The sequence below is a fragment of the Carassius gibelio genome, chromosome B9 (genome assembly GCF_023724105.1).
Source record: "Carassius gibelio isolate Cgi1373 ecotype wild population from Czech Republic chromosome B9, carGib1.2-hapl.c, whole genome shotgun sequence".
NCBI lineage: Eukaryota > Metazoa > Chordata > Actinopteri > Cypriniformes > Cyprinidae > Carassius > Carassius gibelio.
The window spans coordinates 10,577,641-10,595,210 of record NC_068404.1 but is presented as its reverse complement, the minus strand read 5'-3'; the positions used below and the strand labels follow the sequence as shown (position 1 = coordinate 10,595,210).

General features: G+C 37.8%; 1 protein-coding gene across 11 annotated transcripts in view; it reads left to right on the top strand.

The window, feature by feature from the left end:
- abi2a (abl-interactor 2a) overlaps positions 1 to 17,570 on the top strand; it is a 39,865-nt gene that overhangs the window by 7,761 nt on the left and 14,534 nt on the right. For 6 of the 11 annotated variants that reach the window (XM_052566148.1, XM_052566144.1, XM_052566146.1 and 3 more), the window contains exons 2-5: positions 11,088 to 11,255; positions 14,234 to 14,410; positions 14,577 to 14,594; positions 15,129 to 15,226. In XM_052566148.1, coding sequence (XP_052422108.1) covers positions 11,088 to 11,255; positions 14,234 to 14,410; positions 14,577 to 14,594; positions 15,129 to 15,226 — 461 coding nt within the window. The remainder of the gene's footprint in view (positions 1 to 11,087; positions 11,256 to 14,233; positions 14,411 to 14,576; positions 14,595 to 15,128; positions 15,227 to 17,570) is intronic. The other 5 variants (XM_052566152.1, XM_052566145.1, XM_052566153.1 and 2 more) reach the window with 1 other exon arrangement.

The window sequence follows — 17,570 nt, the reverse complement described above, 5'->3', positions numbered from 1 at the left end:
TTTTTAAAGTTGCAATGGAAAATGAATAAAAGCAGTTTACATAAATTGTATAAGCAGATTATATAAATAGTAAAAGTAATCTACATATTTAAACGTAATTAACAAATAATTACATAGGCCTATAGCTTATAGATATAAAATTGGTTGGGGGTCTTTGGGATACCTCCCTGAAATGACTTTTTGCAGGTTGGGATGTCTGAAGTTATGCCCTAATATTCAAGATATTGAATGCTTGAATTTTTGTCTCATGTTTATATCACATGATAAGCGATGTCACACGAGCAGAGAGAGCAATATTTCACGAGTGCTGACTGTCCTGAATATAACGAGGCCTAATGGTTAGAGAGCCAGACTAGTTACCAGAAGGTCGCAGGTTCAAGTCGCGGTGCTGGCAGGAGTTGGAGGTTGGAGGGAGTGAATGAACAGCTCTCTTTCTCCCTCAATACCCATGGCTGAAGTGCCCTTGAGCAAGGTACTGAACCCCCAGTTGCTCCCCAGGCGCTGGATCTATAGCTGCCCACTGCTCCGGGTGTGTGTTCACGGTGTGTTCACTTCTCACTGCTGTGTGTGTGCACTTGGATGGGTTAAATGCAGAGCACCCCATCTACCATACTTGGCAAAATGTCACAACTTTAATATTGTGTTAAATTTTAAACACAGTAGTGTCTGTTTTTCTCATAAACCTTACGCGTGGTACACAAACGAACAAGGAACAATACATTTATTAATCTTTGTTAATGTTAGTTAATAAAAAGACAATCGTTCAGTGTTTGTTCATGTTTTTGTTGCTGTTACGTTATGTAGAGGTGTCTGACTAGGGGGGAGACGTGGGCTGATGACGTCATCGTTTCAGAAAATATACGGATTAGCCGTCCAGGCTAAAACGCAAAGACGGCGTTTTCAAATTTATCCACTCTGGGACCCTGTTTAAAAAAAATAGCGGTTTCACCTTATGAAAACACCGGATCCGTGTGGACGAAACGCCTATCCAATAAAAAATTTGTGCGTATTCACAGAAACGCGTCTCCATGTGGACGCGGCCTCAGTCTCATGACATTCATTCTTACCTGCCTCACTATAAGAGTCACACTGATGGGCCATTAGGGGACGGCCCTTTGTCTCTCAGGTGTGTTTTACTAAATATTCATGGCCATTGTCACTCCCTAGCATACAGCAATTCTATCACAAAGCATGTATTACAAAATTTAAATCAATATATCGTTTTCTGTGAATGATTAAGCACAATGATTTTCACGTAATTTTGATGTTAATATTATTTTCCCCAAAACTTACTAACCACTAACTTTTTTTTTCTTCTAAAAAATGCAAACATGCAGATCAGTCTTGCTCACATATTATTGTAGCATAATTTGTGCTGAATACAAAAATATGTAACGTTGACCAATAGTATAAGTAGCTGAAATAAGGACAAATGCCAGGGCATGTCAAAACATCTCAAAGGCCCCAAAATCACCTCAGAGGGTTAAACACAACTTTCTCTTGATTTTGCGCTTCTAAACACACTTTTGTCTTCATGCTGTATATTTGCTATAGTAATGTAGGTAATTATTACTCTCTGGAGTAATTTGTTCATCATATACTTTTTTTTTTTTTTTTAAACCGCTTCTCAGGGATGTTTTTCATTTGTTAGTCATCTTGATTGCCTCATTATTGGCAGCGAGGCTTTTAGAGTGTGAATCAGATGTTTGTTGCCATTTGGGAAAAGGACAGCGAGGCCCATATTTCACAATTTATTGTGCAGTAATTCACCATCTGAGAGTGATTGCAGCACAGAAGATGGAGGAGCTGTGTCCAGACTCAGCAGTTAAGTCTTTCTGTCTCTCCCTGCTCCTCACTCTGTTCTTCACTCCTCTTGTGAATTTAGTGAGATGTAAAAGAGGCAAGCAGGCATTTCTTTTGTGAATTGTCTTCCAGCTTCATGGTGCAGTGCTGCCCTCTCCTCAGGCCAGAGAAACCAGACGACCAACTAGGTCAGATTAATAGACAGTGTGTCAGGGACAGGCAGACAAAACACAGGCTAGAGAGAGAGCAAGAGACACAAACACACACACAGAGAAAGAAAGTGACAGAGATTGTAAGAAGGAGAGAATGAAAGTGAAACTGTCTTTTGTTAGTATTTGTAAGAGTCCACAGCTGTTTGATTCGTTGTCTGTTATATAGAATGTGCTCTTTTGTTGTAACTGACGTCTGTGATATTGACTCAGTTGAAATGACTGCATTCATAGGAGCTGTTGTGTCTTACATTTTACAAATTTGTCTGGAGCAGCGCTGTCTCACACTACAGGACTTTTGGCTGGATTTTGTTGTTGCAGACAGCTTTTTCAAGGTCTGCAACAAAACGCCCGGATCATGACCAAATCGGTGCTCCTTGCGGTTGCTGAAGTATAAGTATGAGCAGGTCAGCAACGGGATCCAAACCTGTCTCAAGCAGTCACAGACGCCACAATATTTTCCAACCTGTTTGATAGTATGTCTTTTGCTGGTTCTCATACACAATGTGGTGTAGTCATGAGGTGCTTGTTCAGGATTCTGTGCCTTTGTGCATATGGACATCTGACTGCTGCTGAGTAGAGATTGTGTTTTTCAGAAATAATGAGCACCCTTAATTTACAGAGAAAATAAGGTCAAGAAAAAAAAAATCTGTAGATGGACAAATCTCCATACAAGTTATTTTTTTTGTACTTGTTTGCACTTTTTGTTAGAAAGTGTTTATTAACTATTTAAGTTTTTAAAGGTTTCCATTTCCATTTAATTTCCATGATCTTAATATTCTTAAAAATTAAAAGTTTGTTGTCATTTGTAAGTGTTTAGGTCTTCTTGCATTATTATGCTGATTATGCTGATATGGTCTGTAAAATGACAAAAATATCACTCATCGCAATTATTTCTGTGTTAATATATATCGCAAAACAAAAAGTTTCTATCGTGACAGGCCTAATCGCCACCTGATCTTATAGTGTGAGTGACGCAAGTACAAGGTCGCACTAATCCAGCCTACATTAATTGGAAATGCCAAATCAGTATTTCAATAGTTCAATATCTCAGGGCATATACTCTGCCCTTCAAATGTTTTAGTCAGTAATAGGGATGGAAGATATCTTATCGTATGCAATATACCAGTAAAACTTCTTTCCACAATAAGAACTAGCCTTCCCGCAATAACAACAATAAAACCTAGTTGTTTAAATATGTCTGTGTGTGACCATGTGGAGTGACATGGTAGGGCTGGATGATTAATCGAAAAGTAATCAAAACTGAAATTTAGAACCTCTAACCAATGTGATATTCCCATGTCGGTTATTTCCGGTTAATACTTCCCCCTTAAAAGTGTGTGTAGCCACATGATTCTACCAGTCAGTGGCATAAAAGCATAACACGGATGTGAATGCCGGTTCAACACATAGTGATGACGCGTGAGCGGTGAGCCTTGAGTCTTCACTTTGTCAGTTGTATATGTTTTATGGTTTGGACGGTCAAGCGATTAGACGATCGGATGTGTATTATTAAATTGAGCTACCATGTTCGCGCAGCTGCATTGCGGCACGAAAACTCATAGCTGTGAAGATCGCGCGCTCAGAGGAACGCAGTTGTCAGCGCTGTCCTGTGATTTATCACTAAAGTATCTTAGAATCTCAAAACTTATTATAGCATATTTTTCTACTTTTTACTTTTTTTCTACTTTTAGGCTATTTACAACCCCCCAGCTTCACAATAATATAGAGACGGTATGACTAGTTCACACACGCAATCACTTTACCTTTAATCTTTATTTATCTCTTAAACCGAGCAATAATATGTAAGAAATATTATGAACATAGATAAAATAACTGCTGATAGTGAGCTATGATCGTTCTTTCAATAGGAAAAAATATCCCACCTTTAATGGTTGATCTCAACCGTCTGGAGGCCAGTCTAAAAAGACGTTCGGGACAGTTGACAGAATGCTGCTGCGTGTCGACACGAAAGCGTCCCTCAAAACACGTGAACACCGAATTTGTCTTTTTGCTCTTGTACCGACAAATACATTAAAAATATGTGAAAATACCTGTCTTGGATAGTATGTTTGAAATAACTGTCAGTTATGTCTTAAGTGAAAGTAAACAATTGAGAAAAAAATCTTATGTTTATTATATTGGATGCATTCATTGTCTGGACATGGACTGTACCATGCACACAGCTTCAATGGAGGGACTGAGAGCTCTCGGACTAAATCTAAAATATCTTAAACTGTGTCCCAAAGATAAACGGAGGTCTTACGGGTTTGAAACAACATGAGGGTAAGTTATTAATTACATTTGCTATCTGGGTGAACTAACCCTTTAATGATGGTTTCATTAAATCCCTGTTTTCCCGACAACAGATGCTGTAAATGTACTCAGACAGACGGCCACCAGCACCTGTCCTGTACTTATTTAAATCCCTGTGCAATTCATGTATTTTCTGGTTTCCAAAATATCACAGATCACCTATAAACTCTAGCTGTTGAACGCACACACTGTTTTCCACATTTGGTATCTGCCTTTTTTCTCTTTCTGTGTGAATCTTTGTCATCAGACCGGCTGTTGTTTGACGTACTGACAGGCAGCAGTTACAGTGACATGAGCCATCATTCTCCTGCAGTACAGAGAGAACATCGTACTGGGAGACAGATGCTGATATTTCTCATCTTGGCCAGTTCTGCATTGATAGACTCCTCTCTCTTTCATCTTCACCAGCATGTGTGTAGGAGGAGAGACGGTGTGGGCTGCTTTGATTCTCGGTTTAATCTTCCACATCTGCAATACATCCTCGACTGCATGTTCACATGACAAACTTTAGCAAACTTATATAAGTAGTCAAGCTATCCATTTACATCATTCTATATATTGAAACCTATTTTTCTAATTTTGTGGCTGGTTGTCAGGGCATTGTTATGGCAATTACCGTATTTTCCAGACTATAAATCACACTTTTTTTCATAGTTTGGCTGGTCCTGCGACTTATAGTCAGGTGCGACTTATTTATCAAAATTTATTTGACATGAACCGAGAGAAATGAACTAATAGAAAACATTACCGTCTACAGCCGCGAGATGGCGTCTATGTTGCCAGAGATGCTGTTCAGTGCTCATGTAGCCTACACTAAGCTGCATAGAACGCCCTCTCGTGGCTGTAGACGGTAATGTTTTCTCTTGGTTCTAAATAGATGCGATTTATAGTCCAGTGCGACTTTTATGTTTTTTTCCTCATGACGTATTTTTGGACTAATGCGATTTATACTCCGGTGCGACTTATAGTCCGAAACATACGGTAAAGGTTGATAAACGGTCACTGGGTGAATGCTAGATGCTTACTGGCTCAAGTCAAGAGTCCACCCCAATTCTCAATAGCCATATAAACACACACTGCAGCCAGATGTGATCCTGCAACGAAAGCCTATAGTTATTTCTCTCGTTTTATTGTTCACAAAGTTAAAAAAAAAAACTTTTCCAATCACTTAGTAATAGTCAATGTCAGAAGTGCTCCATCCAGTTTTTCTGGAAGTTTTTAGTTTCTGGTGATCTTGTAAAGACCCTTATTAGCTGGTTCAGGGGTTAGATTCATGCAATCACATTTTTAGTATGCTGTGCATTTGAAATTTGTTCATTTTAAAGAGATTGATTCAAGATGGAGTGGTCTGTTGCATTTAATTGCAAATTAATTTTTCTTGTGCTCTCTCTGGAATGGATATGTACACTTCTGAGATTTTAGACCAGTTGGAGGTTATTTATGAAGGCTTTTAATAAAATGTAATAACAAGCTATAATTAACTAGAATAAATATAAATAAAAAATTAGAACCTTTTTTTGAAAATGTTTTTGGAATGCATAATATCACTTTCACTTAATTTAGGCAATAAATAGAAAATAGCAGTAAAGCAACTCCCTGTATAATTTATGCTATTAATTTAGAGATTCAAAGTTTCAAAATCAACATTTCCTGTACCTGCATATTGAATTAAATCACAATAAAAATCCAATCAATATTTTGTGGATCAAAATGGGATTGATTAGAGAAATCTGTTAATGATCAGTAATGACAGTGATGCTTAGTTTCTTTTTCCTTTCGATTGCAAAAGTCAGGTATTTTGAAGAATGTGGTTGGGGTTGCAAAAATGTGGAGAATTTCCAGTACATTTATTAAACATTATGGAAACTCACCAGAATTTTTCCACCCCTTTGCAACGCTAAATGTGGGTAACCAAACAGTTGACAGTAGCCATTGACTTCTGTAGTATTGTGGTTTTTTTTTTTTTTTTTTTTTTACTACCAAGTCAATGGCTGCCATCAACTGTTCGTTTACCTAAATTCTTCACAATATCTTATTTTGTGTTTAACAAAAGAAATAAACTTTTTCAGGTTTGTAACAACCTGCGAATGAGTAAATAATGACAACATTTTCATTTTTGGGCTATCTATGCCTTTTAAAACAGGTTTAAAGTGCTTCTGGGTACACAATTGAGTCACGTCTTATTGTCAACCAATATACGGTTTTGATGCATGGTGGCAATATATAGAAAGCGGGATAAATGGCCATTCTAAGACAAAAATCTTGATGAAATGAAAAGGAAACTCTCTCTTTCATTCTCTTTTTGAAAGCTTTATTGAAAAGAACCCTCTGAATGTGCAGAGTTGCTCAATTGAATTCTACTGCACTACTTGAGACATCCTTTGACAGTGATTATTGCTTCAGCTCATCTGTAAGGTTCATTGCTTTCAGTTGAGCTGTGCCACAGTCACGCTTCAGAAAAGGGTAGTCACGTCAGTAGCGTTACCAGCAGTCTAACACCCTGTTTGAAAAGCTCTTACTGTTGAAAGCGGTCTCTGTAAAGGTGTCTGATGAATAGAGCTGTGAGCTCGAGGAACAAAAGTGTCATCAGCATCTCTGGTTCTACCCACCTGTTCATTTTCAGAGTGTAATAATTTGAGTCATCACTGAAAAATCAATGTGTCCTTTTGCTGTGGTCAGTGCTGTGAGCACACAGCTGAATGGTCATTAATGGGCACACTAACGTGTAATTAGTCACAGACCCTGCTTCCATTTGTGTGTGACTGAAACAAAGAGATGTACTGTGTGCTTCAGTGGGCTGGCCAGTAAATGACTCCTGTACCTGCTCTCTTTTCAAAATCAGACAAAAGCAGCTGAAATAATGAGCAGGCATTCACCTCTTCCAAACCTGCCCTGCAAACCCACATCAGTTCAGGGGTCACAGACACACTTTATTTATTCTTTAAATACACAAATAAATTTTAATAACATCGGAATAATTCCCTCCCTACTCACACGAAAGAAAGCTTTTTATTGAACTGAAAAAACAAGCATACAGAGTGACCAGCATAGGCTGACTCATAAACATTTGACTCACTGAACCACTTACAGCAGTCTGCAGTTTTTATTTATTTTTTTTGATGAAAAAAAAAAAGGTTTATCGGTAAAGATGTATTTTTTTTTAATACATTTTAGTCTCGTCTTATTTTGTCAACAAAATTGCATGTTGATATAGCCATAGTTATCTTTTATTGACCTTATTGTCGTCTCGTCTTCGTCTCATTTTAGTCATGGGAAAAAAGCTAGTCAACGAACATTTTTCATCATAGTTTTCGTTAACGTTAAGAAATTAACACTACCAATGATCCAGATTCACATACAACATAATAGCCAATTAGAGCAATTATCACGCACATGAAAAATTATTCTAGTTATTGACATTGTTACGCCCCATGGATCAAAAGGGACACAACAAAAACGGGGACACATGAGCGGTGCATTGCAGCGGCTGTGAGGGACCTGTTTTATCTCTAGCCGCTGCTTCTCATAGTTTAAAGGGTCAGCTCTGTGTGGGACGGTCTCTCCTCCACTCTCTCTGCTCAGATGCAGCTGTGATGTCATCAGCGTGGGTCAGTGCACTGCATCTGCATATTAGTGTCAGTGTGTCGTTGTGTGTCCTGGGGGAGGACGGGGCCTCCCTGGCCTAAATGCCTGCCCACTGCAAGCCCACAGCTTCTTCTGGGTCTGCAGCATTTCAGTGCATTAAATGCATTCAGTGGTGCAAATTGAGAATTAGTTCATCCATGCGACTGAATGATTTCTTTTTTTACACATGTGTTTGGTCACTTATTAACTGCTCTGTTTCATGCAGTAAGATATTCATGTAAGTTTAGATGGGTAGGTGAAGTGTTATTTACTGATAAATCAATTTATTAGTTAGGAGGATGCAATCATCTGATAACTGTGGAAGAAATTATAAAAAAAAAATGGACTGGGTTTAACACGCATCTCACGATTCAATTTGATTCTGATTCACAAGATTTCGACTTCCAGTTTGATTCGATATGGGTTATTTTGGATATATATTAGGTTCAGAATATGCCAGATTTTCTCAAGGGGGGGAAAAATCTACTTACAGGTTTATGGTCACAGAATGTTTTTTTTTATTTTTTTTATCTGAGGTAAGTTAAATGTGATATTACATAACATTGTTTACAAACTATTATATTGATATCTTTGCGCAGTTAAAACATTGATTGAAAGATTGCATGAGACAGGATACAGATTTCAGTTGCTATGTCTGCGGTTGTTTTTTTTATTTCCGCGGTTTGAAGCAACCCCAATACAAACAACGTGATATTTCGCCCCTAAAATGCGAATTTTACCAAGGCAACCCTTGCCAAAAAATGTATATTTTAACCCTGGGAAGCAATTTTTATCGGGGAACCTCCTGGAAACGCGATTGGACTAGTTTTGGACTAGTATTAAGCTACTAGGCAGGATTTGTTGTGAAAACCTGCCAGCCCTGATCTGAACGCACGTGCTGGAGATATACTTCTAATCACAGGAGCATCTTTACTGATGTGATGCCCATGAAAATCGCATTCGATTTTTGGCACAGCCCTACCTCAGGCAGATATTTCTTTCTAGATGCTTCTTTATTAATAACATTGCTTCATCATAATCTAACATGTTCCAATCATGTGTTCATGTTTTCATAGACAGGTTTTCATGTCAGATTTTTATTTTTAACATTTTCATAACAATCTTCAGATTGTTTCATTATATCCAATATGTCCATTCCCTGCCCCCCGCACAAGCCCCAACCCCAATTAATCGATTAATCGTTTTTGAAACCTATCGATGATCAAAATGTGAAATTTCCCAAAATGCCCATCCCTATTGAATACTGTAATAAAATGGACTGTTTCATATCAAAGGTAACAAAGCACAAAGCGTTTTGTGATTTTATTTGATGTCAGGTGTGCTACAGTGTTTCCTTGATTAACAGAAACCAGGCTAGACTAATTAATACTTGTGATTTAAGAATCAATATTTTTTTTTCTTAAAATCAAGAAACCAAATTATTACTTTTTTTTCCCAGCCCTACTGGCTATTAGATATTATATGACCATGGACCACCAAACCAGTCTTAAGTGTAAATTTTTCAGAAAGTGAGATGTATACATCATCTGAAAAATGAATAAATAAGCTTTCCATTGATGTATGGTTTGTTAGGATAGGACTATATTTGGCCAAGATACAACTACCGTATTTTTCGGACTATAAGTCGCACCTGAGTATAAGTCGCATCAGTCCAAAAATACGTCATGATGAGGGAAAAAACATATATAAGTCGCACTGGACTATAAGTCACATTTATTTAGAACCAAGCACCAACAGAAAACATTACCCTCTACAGCCGCGAGAGGGCGCTCTATGTTTTCAGTGTAGACTACTGGAGCACTGAGCAGCATAGAGCGCCCTCTCGCGGCTGTAGACGGTAATGTTTTCTCTTGGTTCATTTCTCTTAGTTAATTTCTCTTGTACCCCAGTGACTTAAGACTGGTTTTGTGGTCCAGGGTCACACATGTCATGATGTTAAGTTACATTGTATTATGAGATAATTGGTTAATTTTACATATCTATCAATGTATAACATCAGCAACACTGTCTGTACAGTAGATCTCTTGTTTGTCACAAAGAAGTCGTTATTGGTTCATATTAAATTTTTTGTACTGGTTTAAGGTGGTTTGAGATCCAGGGTGGTCTGTTGTTGTGTGGTGGTCTGTTGAATCTGTGTTACAGCGGTTTGCAATCTATAATAGTCAAAAGTATGTGAGAGGTGACTGTTCCCTCCTGGTACCGTCCTGGGACAAAGACAGGAATTGTGTACACAGACACACACACGTATACTTTCTCTCTGTCAGCCTAGGGATCAAAGCCCGGGTCATGTGACTGTGCAGCTTGATGTCACAGAAGAACTGCTTAGATCCTGACATTCCACACCAGGGGCGTCGCACAAGCCCCAGTAAAATATTACTGACAATTTCTTTTTTCTGATGGTGGTGATTACTGTATACTAGCCTGAGAATTAATTTCAGTGATATTTCAGCAATAATCTCCTTTGTTTTCTGCACTTTAGAATCAGAACTAGTGATTCCAATTTTTTTTAATGAATGATTGTTTTTTTTAATTGATCAAATGGTTACATATAAGGCCTGAAATTGTTTGTGATTCAGTTTGATTCATCCAGAAACTTTACTCTACTCACACACTCAATCCCAGCAGTCTTTCACTATAACAGGAAACTTTTAAAGACAGACAGCTGAAAGTGTTGGATCAAGGAGATATTTACCTAAATCCATCGTAAGAAATGAAACTTGCAAACCGCTTGTCAGTGAAGAGAGCAGCTTGTAAACAACTCTTTTTTTTATCCATTTGATTTGGCTCGATTCTGACTCGCAAGACCCCAGTTTGATTTTGTTTTGGTTTTGTTGAGCAATGATTCAGCGAAGATGATTTTAGTTAGTAGCAGTGTCAATTCTGCTTGACAGATTTAAGAACAACTAATGCTTAAACAGCTCCTGCTGTTTGTTCGTTGCTATATTAACAAAATGCTTCAACAAAAGCTCAGTTGATAAACATGAATGAAGACAAGCTGCAGTAAATATATTTTTTAACCATCAAAAATCACTCTGCGTACTCCAATATCACACTTTTAAATGGCTGAACAGTTTTAATGACACACTGACTATTGCTCTTTAATTTCTCCATCAGTCTCCAAACAAGCACGACGCTCTAGAGGAAACCAAGAACTACACCACTCAGTCACTGGCCAGTGTGGCCTACCTGATCAACACACTCGCCAACAATGTGCTCCAAATGCTGGACATCCAGGCCTCCCAGCTGCGCCGAATGGAGTCCTCCATCAACCACATCTCTCAGGTAACCAAGCAACACACCACACCTCCCCACACAATCTCACACTCTGGGCTATATTTACTGAAGAACGACTGATGGCTCAAAGAGTCTGCCAGGAGTAGACAGGTAAATAACTATGACATGGTTAGGTAAAAAGTAGTTTATAAGAGGCTGAATTTGAAGTTTCTGATGCTAAAATGAGTGTAAAAAACTAAACTTTACTCTAATCAGAAATTATGCCTTCAAAAAATGGCCACACATTAAAAGTACAGTTACCAAAGATTGTCTTGCTTTTTTGTGTTTTAATTGTTCTAATCTTTGGTTGGCTGATCAGACAGGATCCTTGTCTAGCCTCTTTCCGAGTCTCATTGATTCTGTAATGCAACATCTTCCCACAGAGTCACAGACTGTAAGGAGCTGTAAATCAGATGCAGTGTAACTGCAGGGGTCTGGTGCGACTGCTGTAATGTTTTGTGCCAGCCAAAGATACAAGCAAATGTTAGTCACACATACTCATTTATGTGTTCATGCCCCTGCCTTCTCTCTCTTCTTCCGTCACCACTTCTCTCTCTTTCTCTCTGTCTCTCCACTTCCACTTGTGTCAAATTCCTTACTGTGGCGTCACATCTGGACTGTTACATTACACAAAGCTCTGAGCTGTAACTATTCACAGCACCACAGTAAACTGGACAAGAGACCACACACTTGCAACTCAAATATGGATTAAAAGGATTATGGATGTTATAAGAAATCTATAATATTACAAAAGTTTTTTTTTTTTTTTTTTTTCAGAGGTGGACCGTACATAAATCAAATATAATAAAAGTACGAAGTACTCCTTTTATTTTTTATTTTATCATTTTATTTACTCCTGCTAAAAATACAATGCATGCAATAACAATTACTGATAATTCATGTGTGTAAATAAGTGAAAATAACAAAATGTACTAAGTAGTGTAATGAAATAAGGAAAAACAAAATGTGTGTTACCAAACATACAAGACGTCATATTGGGCAAAATGTGTTTGCATTTTAAAGGGGACCTATTATGCTCTTTAACAAAGAACAGGATCTCATACTAGATTGTTTGAAAAACATATTATTTTTCACATATTTTAGATTATTACAACACCTATTACAACAGTATTAAATGAAGGCCCGCCTTCTGAAATACGAAATGTGTTGTTACTGGTTAGCTGGGCCAGCGTGTGCTGTGAATGTCATGCCTCTTACCAAAGCTGCCTACTGTGAGCTTAAGTGTAAATATTGCATCAAAATCTAATAAATTTGAGCGCAATTTAAACCTGGAGGATTGTAACCACTCAAAGTACATCTGCCTTGGAAAGCTAGCATGTCTCTGACATAGTGATAACACTCGTGGCCTTCTCTAGTGCAGCTCAACCAGGTCTCATCCCATTCGTCAGTATTTGTGATTTGCAACTCACAGGAGTTTTACTTCAAGCAAGTCATTTGTTGTAGTTTTTAAAAAGTGATTTCTGTTAAATAAAATATCTCCTTTGGAACTGGACTTTGAGATTTGTAACTTATCTTTTGTAATCTTTGTAATTTGTAACAGATCTTTTTTTATGCTCAAACAGCAACATTAAAGACTAACTGAAGACTGTTGAAAAAGTGAAAAAGCATAATAGGACTCCTTTAAGAAGAATTCTACCCAAACATTCTGGTTTCACATGATCTGAAAGTGCTACAGCAGTCGGGTAGATGCATGGACATTAATTTGCGTTATTTTTATGTTTAGTTAAGTAAAACCTACACCATTCAGATTGCAACACAAAGCTTTAGTTCACAGACATTGGACACCCGTGTTCCAAATATGATTTCATTTACAATAATAAATGAAAATCTCCAGTTCAAAATGGAACAAGAAATGATAAGTTTTAATGAAATGTAGTGAAGTAAAAAGTACATTATTATAATTTGGAATATAGTGAAAGTTTCCCAAAATAAACATTCCTCCAATAAATTATGCATACTTAAACTATATTTTACTACAGTAATGAAGTAAAAATACTTAATGTCCACCTGCATTTTTCACAATATTACGGTTTTCTCTGTACTTTATGAATGGATATGGAATGAAAGACACTATCTTATTAATCTTACACAAGAGCATAATCTGTATGTCCACAAGTCACACTAAAAAGAAACTATGCTTCTAACCACAGGCCAAGAGCTGCAGTTTCAACCACACAGCTTTACATTGCTATTTGCAAATGTTTGTTGGAACTGTGTTTTTGGGAAATGCTGGATTGTTGAACTATGTTGCTAATGACGGAACTTGCGACCATAGTTTGCTAGCGACGTTTCTGGGAAATGCAACCCAGGTCAACAGCAGCTGCCTGTTTCTACATCCTGGATGATTTCTCTCTTCCACTTTTCATACTTTTTTTTTTCTCTGATCTGTCTTCTCACGACTGCCCTCATCTGTGGACTCAGCTGTTGCTCTGGACTCGATCCCTGTTTACCATATCACTGTCACTTAATGCTGAAAATCATTTAGCTGTGTTTGAGATGCAAGCAGCGGCGGCTTATTCCCCAACCCCCCATGTTTCCTATTTTATCTTTTATTTAACAGCTGTCAACAGCATGGGATCTAAAGCGATTAAACACAGTGGCACAACTAATGCAGCTCTTCTCGTGAAGTGCTTTTGATGCAATTCTCTCCCAGATTTCCGTGTGAAATGAAACAGAACTCTGCTGACAGAGATTTCAGACCTCTCACAACTACATGCCTCACATACTCTTGTGTTTTGTAACTTGATTCCACAAATGTAAAGTTTAAAGAGGCCATTTTTCCTCTAGTTGTTTCTTGCTCCAATGCAGTACCACTGTAGCTTTAAAACTTTTGTATGCAAATGTCCTATATTATTATATCATTATCTATCATGAATACAAATATGGTTATAGTTCTGAATGACCCAGTTTGGCTTTAGGAAGTTCAAAGTTCTTTAAACGTTTCAAACTTTAAATTTTTCCTCCAGACGGTGGACATCCACAAAGAAAAAGTGGCGAGGCGGGAGATCGGCATCCTCACAACCAATAAGAATACCTCCCGCACGCATAAAATCATTGCTCCAGCCAATCCCGAGAGGCCAGTGCGGTACATTCGCAAACCTATCGATTACAGCACGCTGGACGATATCGGTCACGGTGTGAAGGTAGGACATGTGCTCAGCTTGAGAGAAACGATTTTTCTGACTAACATGGTTGTTTTGAACTAACAAATGCCAGAATCAGACGTGGGTTTTCTTTGTGTCTGAGATATGTGACTAACCTCTCTGTGCTTCCTCTCACCTCTGTTCTCTTCTTCGCTCTTGGTTTAAGTGGTTGCTTAGGTTGAAGGTAAGGGCCTTTACAGCCGTCTTATGATCAGGTGACATGAATGGAGAAGGAATAAGGTTTGATTCCTGAGTTCATATGACCTAATATGGACTGAGAATACTAAAATTCTGTATTTGATTGATTCGTTGTAGGTTTAAAGGCTTGTCAGTTAATACAAAAACAATATTTGGATGCTCAGAAATGTCTTATATATACATTAATGGAGTGAATAATAATTGAACAACCATTTGGCAATCATTCCTGTTTCTTCTTTCATCATTTCCATATCACATTTGCATTTTAATCATTGTTGCATGTTGCTCAGTAGTAGGTGTGTGTTTGTGTGAGCTTGTTCTGTTTGTTTGGACTTTCCTTTGTTTTCTCTTAAAACTAATTGTGATAAAACGCTCTCTTTCTGTGGCTCTACATTTTTTGCGGCTGTTCTAGGCTATTGTTAACTTGGAAACTGTTTTTCGTCCTCTTCTGTGAAACTGAGATGTTTTTTGTTTACAACTGAAGGCTGTTTTTGATGTTGTTGATTTGTTGTTGTCATAGGTCAACACCCAGAACATGAAGGTGGGCAGCCTTCTTCGCACCACACCTCCCACACAGAAACCACCAAGCCCCCCAATGCCAGGCAAAGGCACCATAGGGTATGTATGTGCACTTTGTAGATCTAGCGGTCAGAAATGTGAGAATCGGACACTGAGATTGTGGCAGTGGTTTGCTCATAATACTCACATGTCTGAGGTCCTTGAACAGCACAAATGTTTTGATTTACATACATTCTGTAAAGTTTTTATGATAAATTAAGTGAATGACAAATCCTACTTGAATCGAGTCGGCACATCTACTAATTCGTTGTTGTTACAGTAGTAATTTCCAGTATGTAGAACATCAAGTGTGTTCAAACTAGGGATGTCAAATTTCGATTATTTCCATGATCGATCGTCGTTTAAATTAACGATCAATTAATCGATTAATCGTTAACCATAATACTGCAAAATGCGTCTATTGCAGGCACGCAGTCAGCGGTATGACAGGATGTGCAAAAGCCACACACACACACACAAAACGCTTTCTCACTTGAATTAAAGAGGTTTTAGTCTGAATAAAATGCTAGTAGCAGGATTATAAAATGAATAGATGCGATTATGATCATTTGATAAAATGAAGAGAGCGCGCCATACTTTTGAGGTCATTTTACTTTGTTGACAGTTTCCAATCCCGCAAGGAGAACGCTGAACGCGCCTCTTTAAATGGTTTTGTGGTGCTCGTTGTTGTATTTTAAAGCCCAATTGCAATGTTTTCAACTGACATTATTGTATAAAATTATCCGAAATGTGGAGCGCGTGTGACTGCGCTGCACATTAAGTGAACTACATCGGCGCTGCTGCACCAAAACACAGTTGCTCACATTAATTTGATCCTGCTGGATTCTGTCCTAGAAAATGTCAGATTTTTAAAAATCCGGCATACAGCGCATTAGATCGTGACAGTGCATGCGTGCAGACGAGGATGAGCGAGCGCGGCTTTGGCTAGATTTATTTGGAGGTTATTGCTCATGTCTCATTCGGCACAAATCGAAATGTTTCCATATTCGCAATGTATTTGAATGTTAAACTATTATTTATAATGTAAACTAGGCTTGTACTTAAAACGCATTCGCATATAGACGGAAAAGATGATCCTCTTCATATGAGCAAAAACGTCCTTGGCATAACAGCAGAGTGGACCGGTATACTACGGTCTATTTAAACTGACCAGTGTAACCTTTTAATGTTTAGTTGACATTTTATTTTGATAATGAACAGACTGCGATGTAAGTTTGAATCGCTAGAATATACGTGTGCAGCAGGCTCCGGGGCGATCGAAACAGCTGAGACATTAAAAAAAATATATATTTTCCGCAAAAGTGTTTACTTTCATTTGTGCACACTCACAATAAAAACAGAAGATTTGTGCTCTTGTAAAATAAAGCAAACAAACAGAATGCGTTGTCATCCTTTTTTTTTTTTTTTTTTTTGTGAACTTATGGAGCGCCCACACTTCTGTTTTAAATCCGTTAATCTTAATTAGCCTGATATATTATATATATATATATATATATATATATATATATATATATATATATATATATATATATATATACAGTATTGTTCAAAATAATAGCAGTACAATGTGACTAACCAGAATAATCAAGGTTTTTAGTATATTTTTTATTGCTACGTGGCAAACAAGTTACCAGTAGGTTCAGTAGATTCTCAGAAAACAAATGAGACCCAGCATTCATGATATGCACGCTCTTAAGGCTGTGCAATTTGGCAATTAGTTGAAAGGGGTGTGTTCAAAAAAATAGCAGTGTCTACCTTTGACTGTACAAACTCAAAACTATTTTGTACAAACATTTTTTTTTTCTGGGATTTAGCAATCCTGTGAATCACTAAACTAATATTTAGTTGTATGACCACAGTTTTTTAAAACTGCTTGACATCTGTGTGGCATGGAGTCAACCAACTTGTGGCACCTCTCAGCTGTTATTCCACTCCATGATTCTTTAACAACATTCCACAATTCATTCACATTTCTTGGTTTTGCTTCAGAAACAGCATTTTTGATATCACCCCACAAGTTCTCAATTAGATTAAGGTCTGGAGATTGGGCTGGCCACTCCATAACATTAATTTTGTTGGTTTGGAACCAAGACTTTGCCCGTTTACTAGTGTGTTTTGGGTCATTGTCTTGTTGAAACAACCATTTCAAGGGCATGTCCTCTTCAGCATAGGGCAACATGACCTCTTCAAGTATTTTAACATATGCAAACTGATCCATGATCCCTGGTATGTGATAAATAGGCCCAACACCATAGTAGGAGAAACATGCCCATATCATGATGCCTCCATGCTTCACTGTCTTCACTGTGTACTGTGGCTTGAATTCAGAGTTTGGGGGTCGTCTCACAAACTGCCTGTGGCCCTTGGACCCAAAAAGAACAAT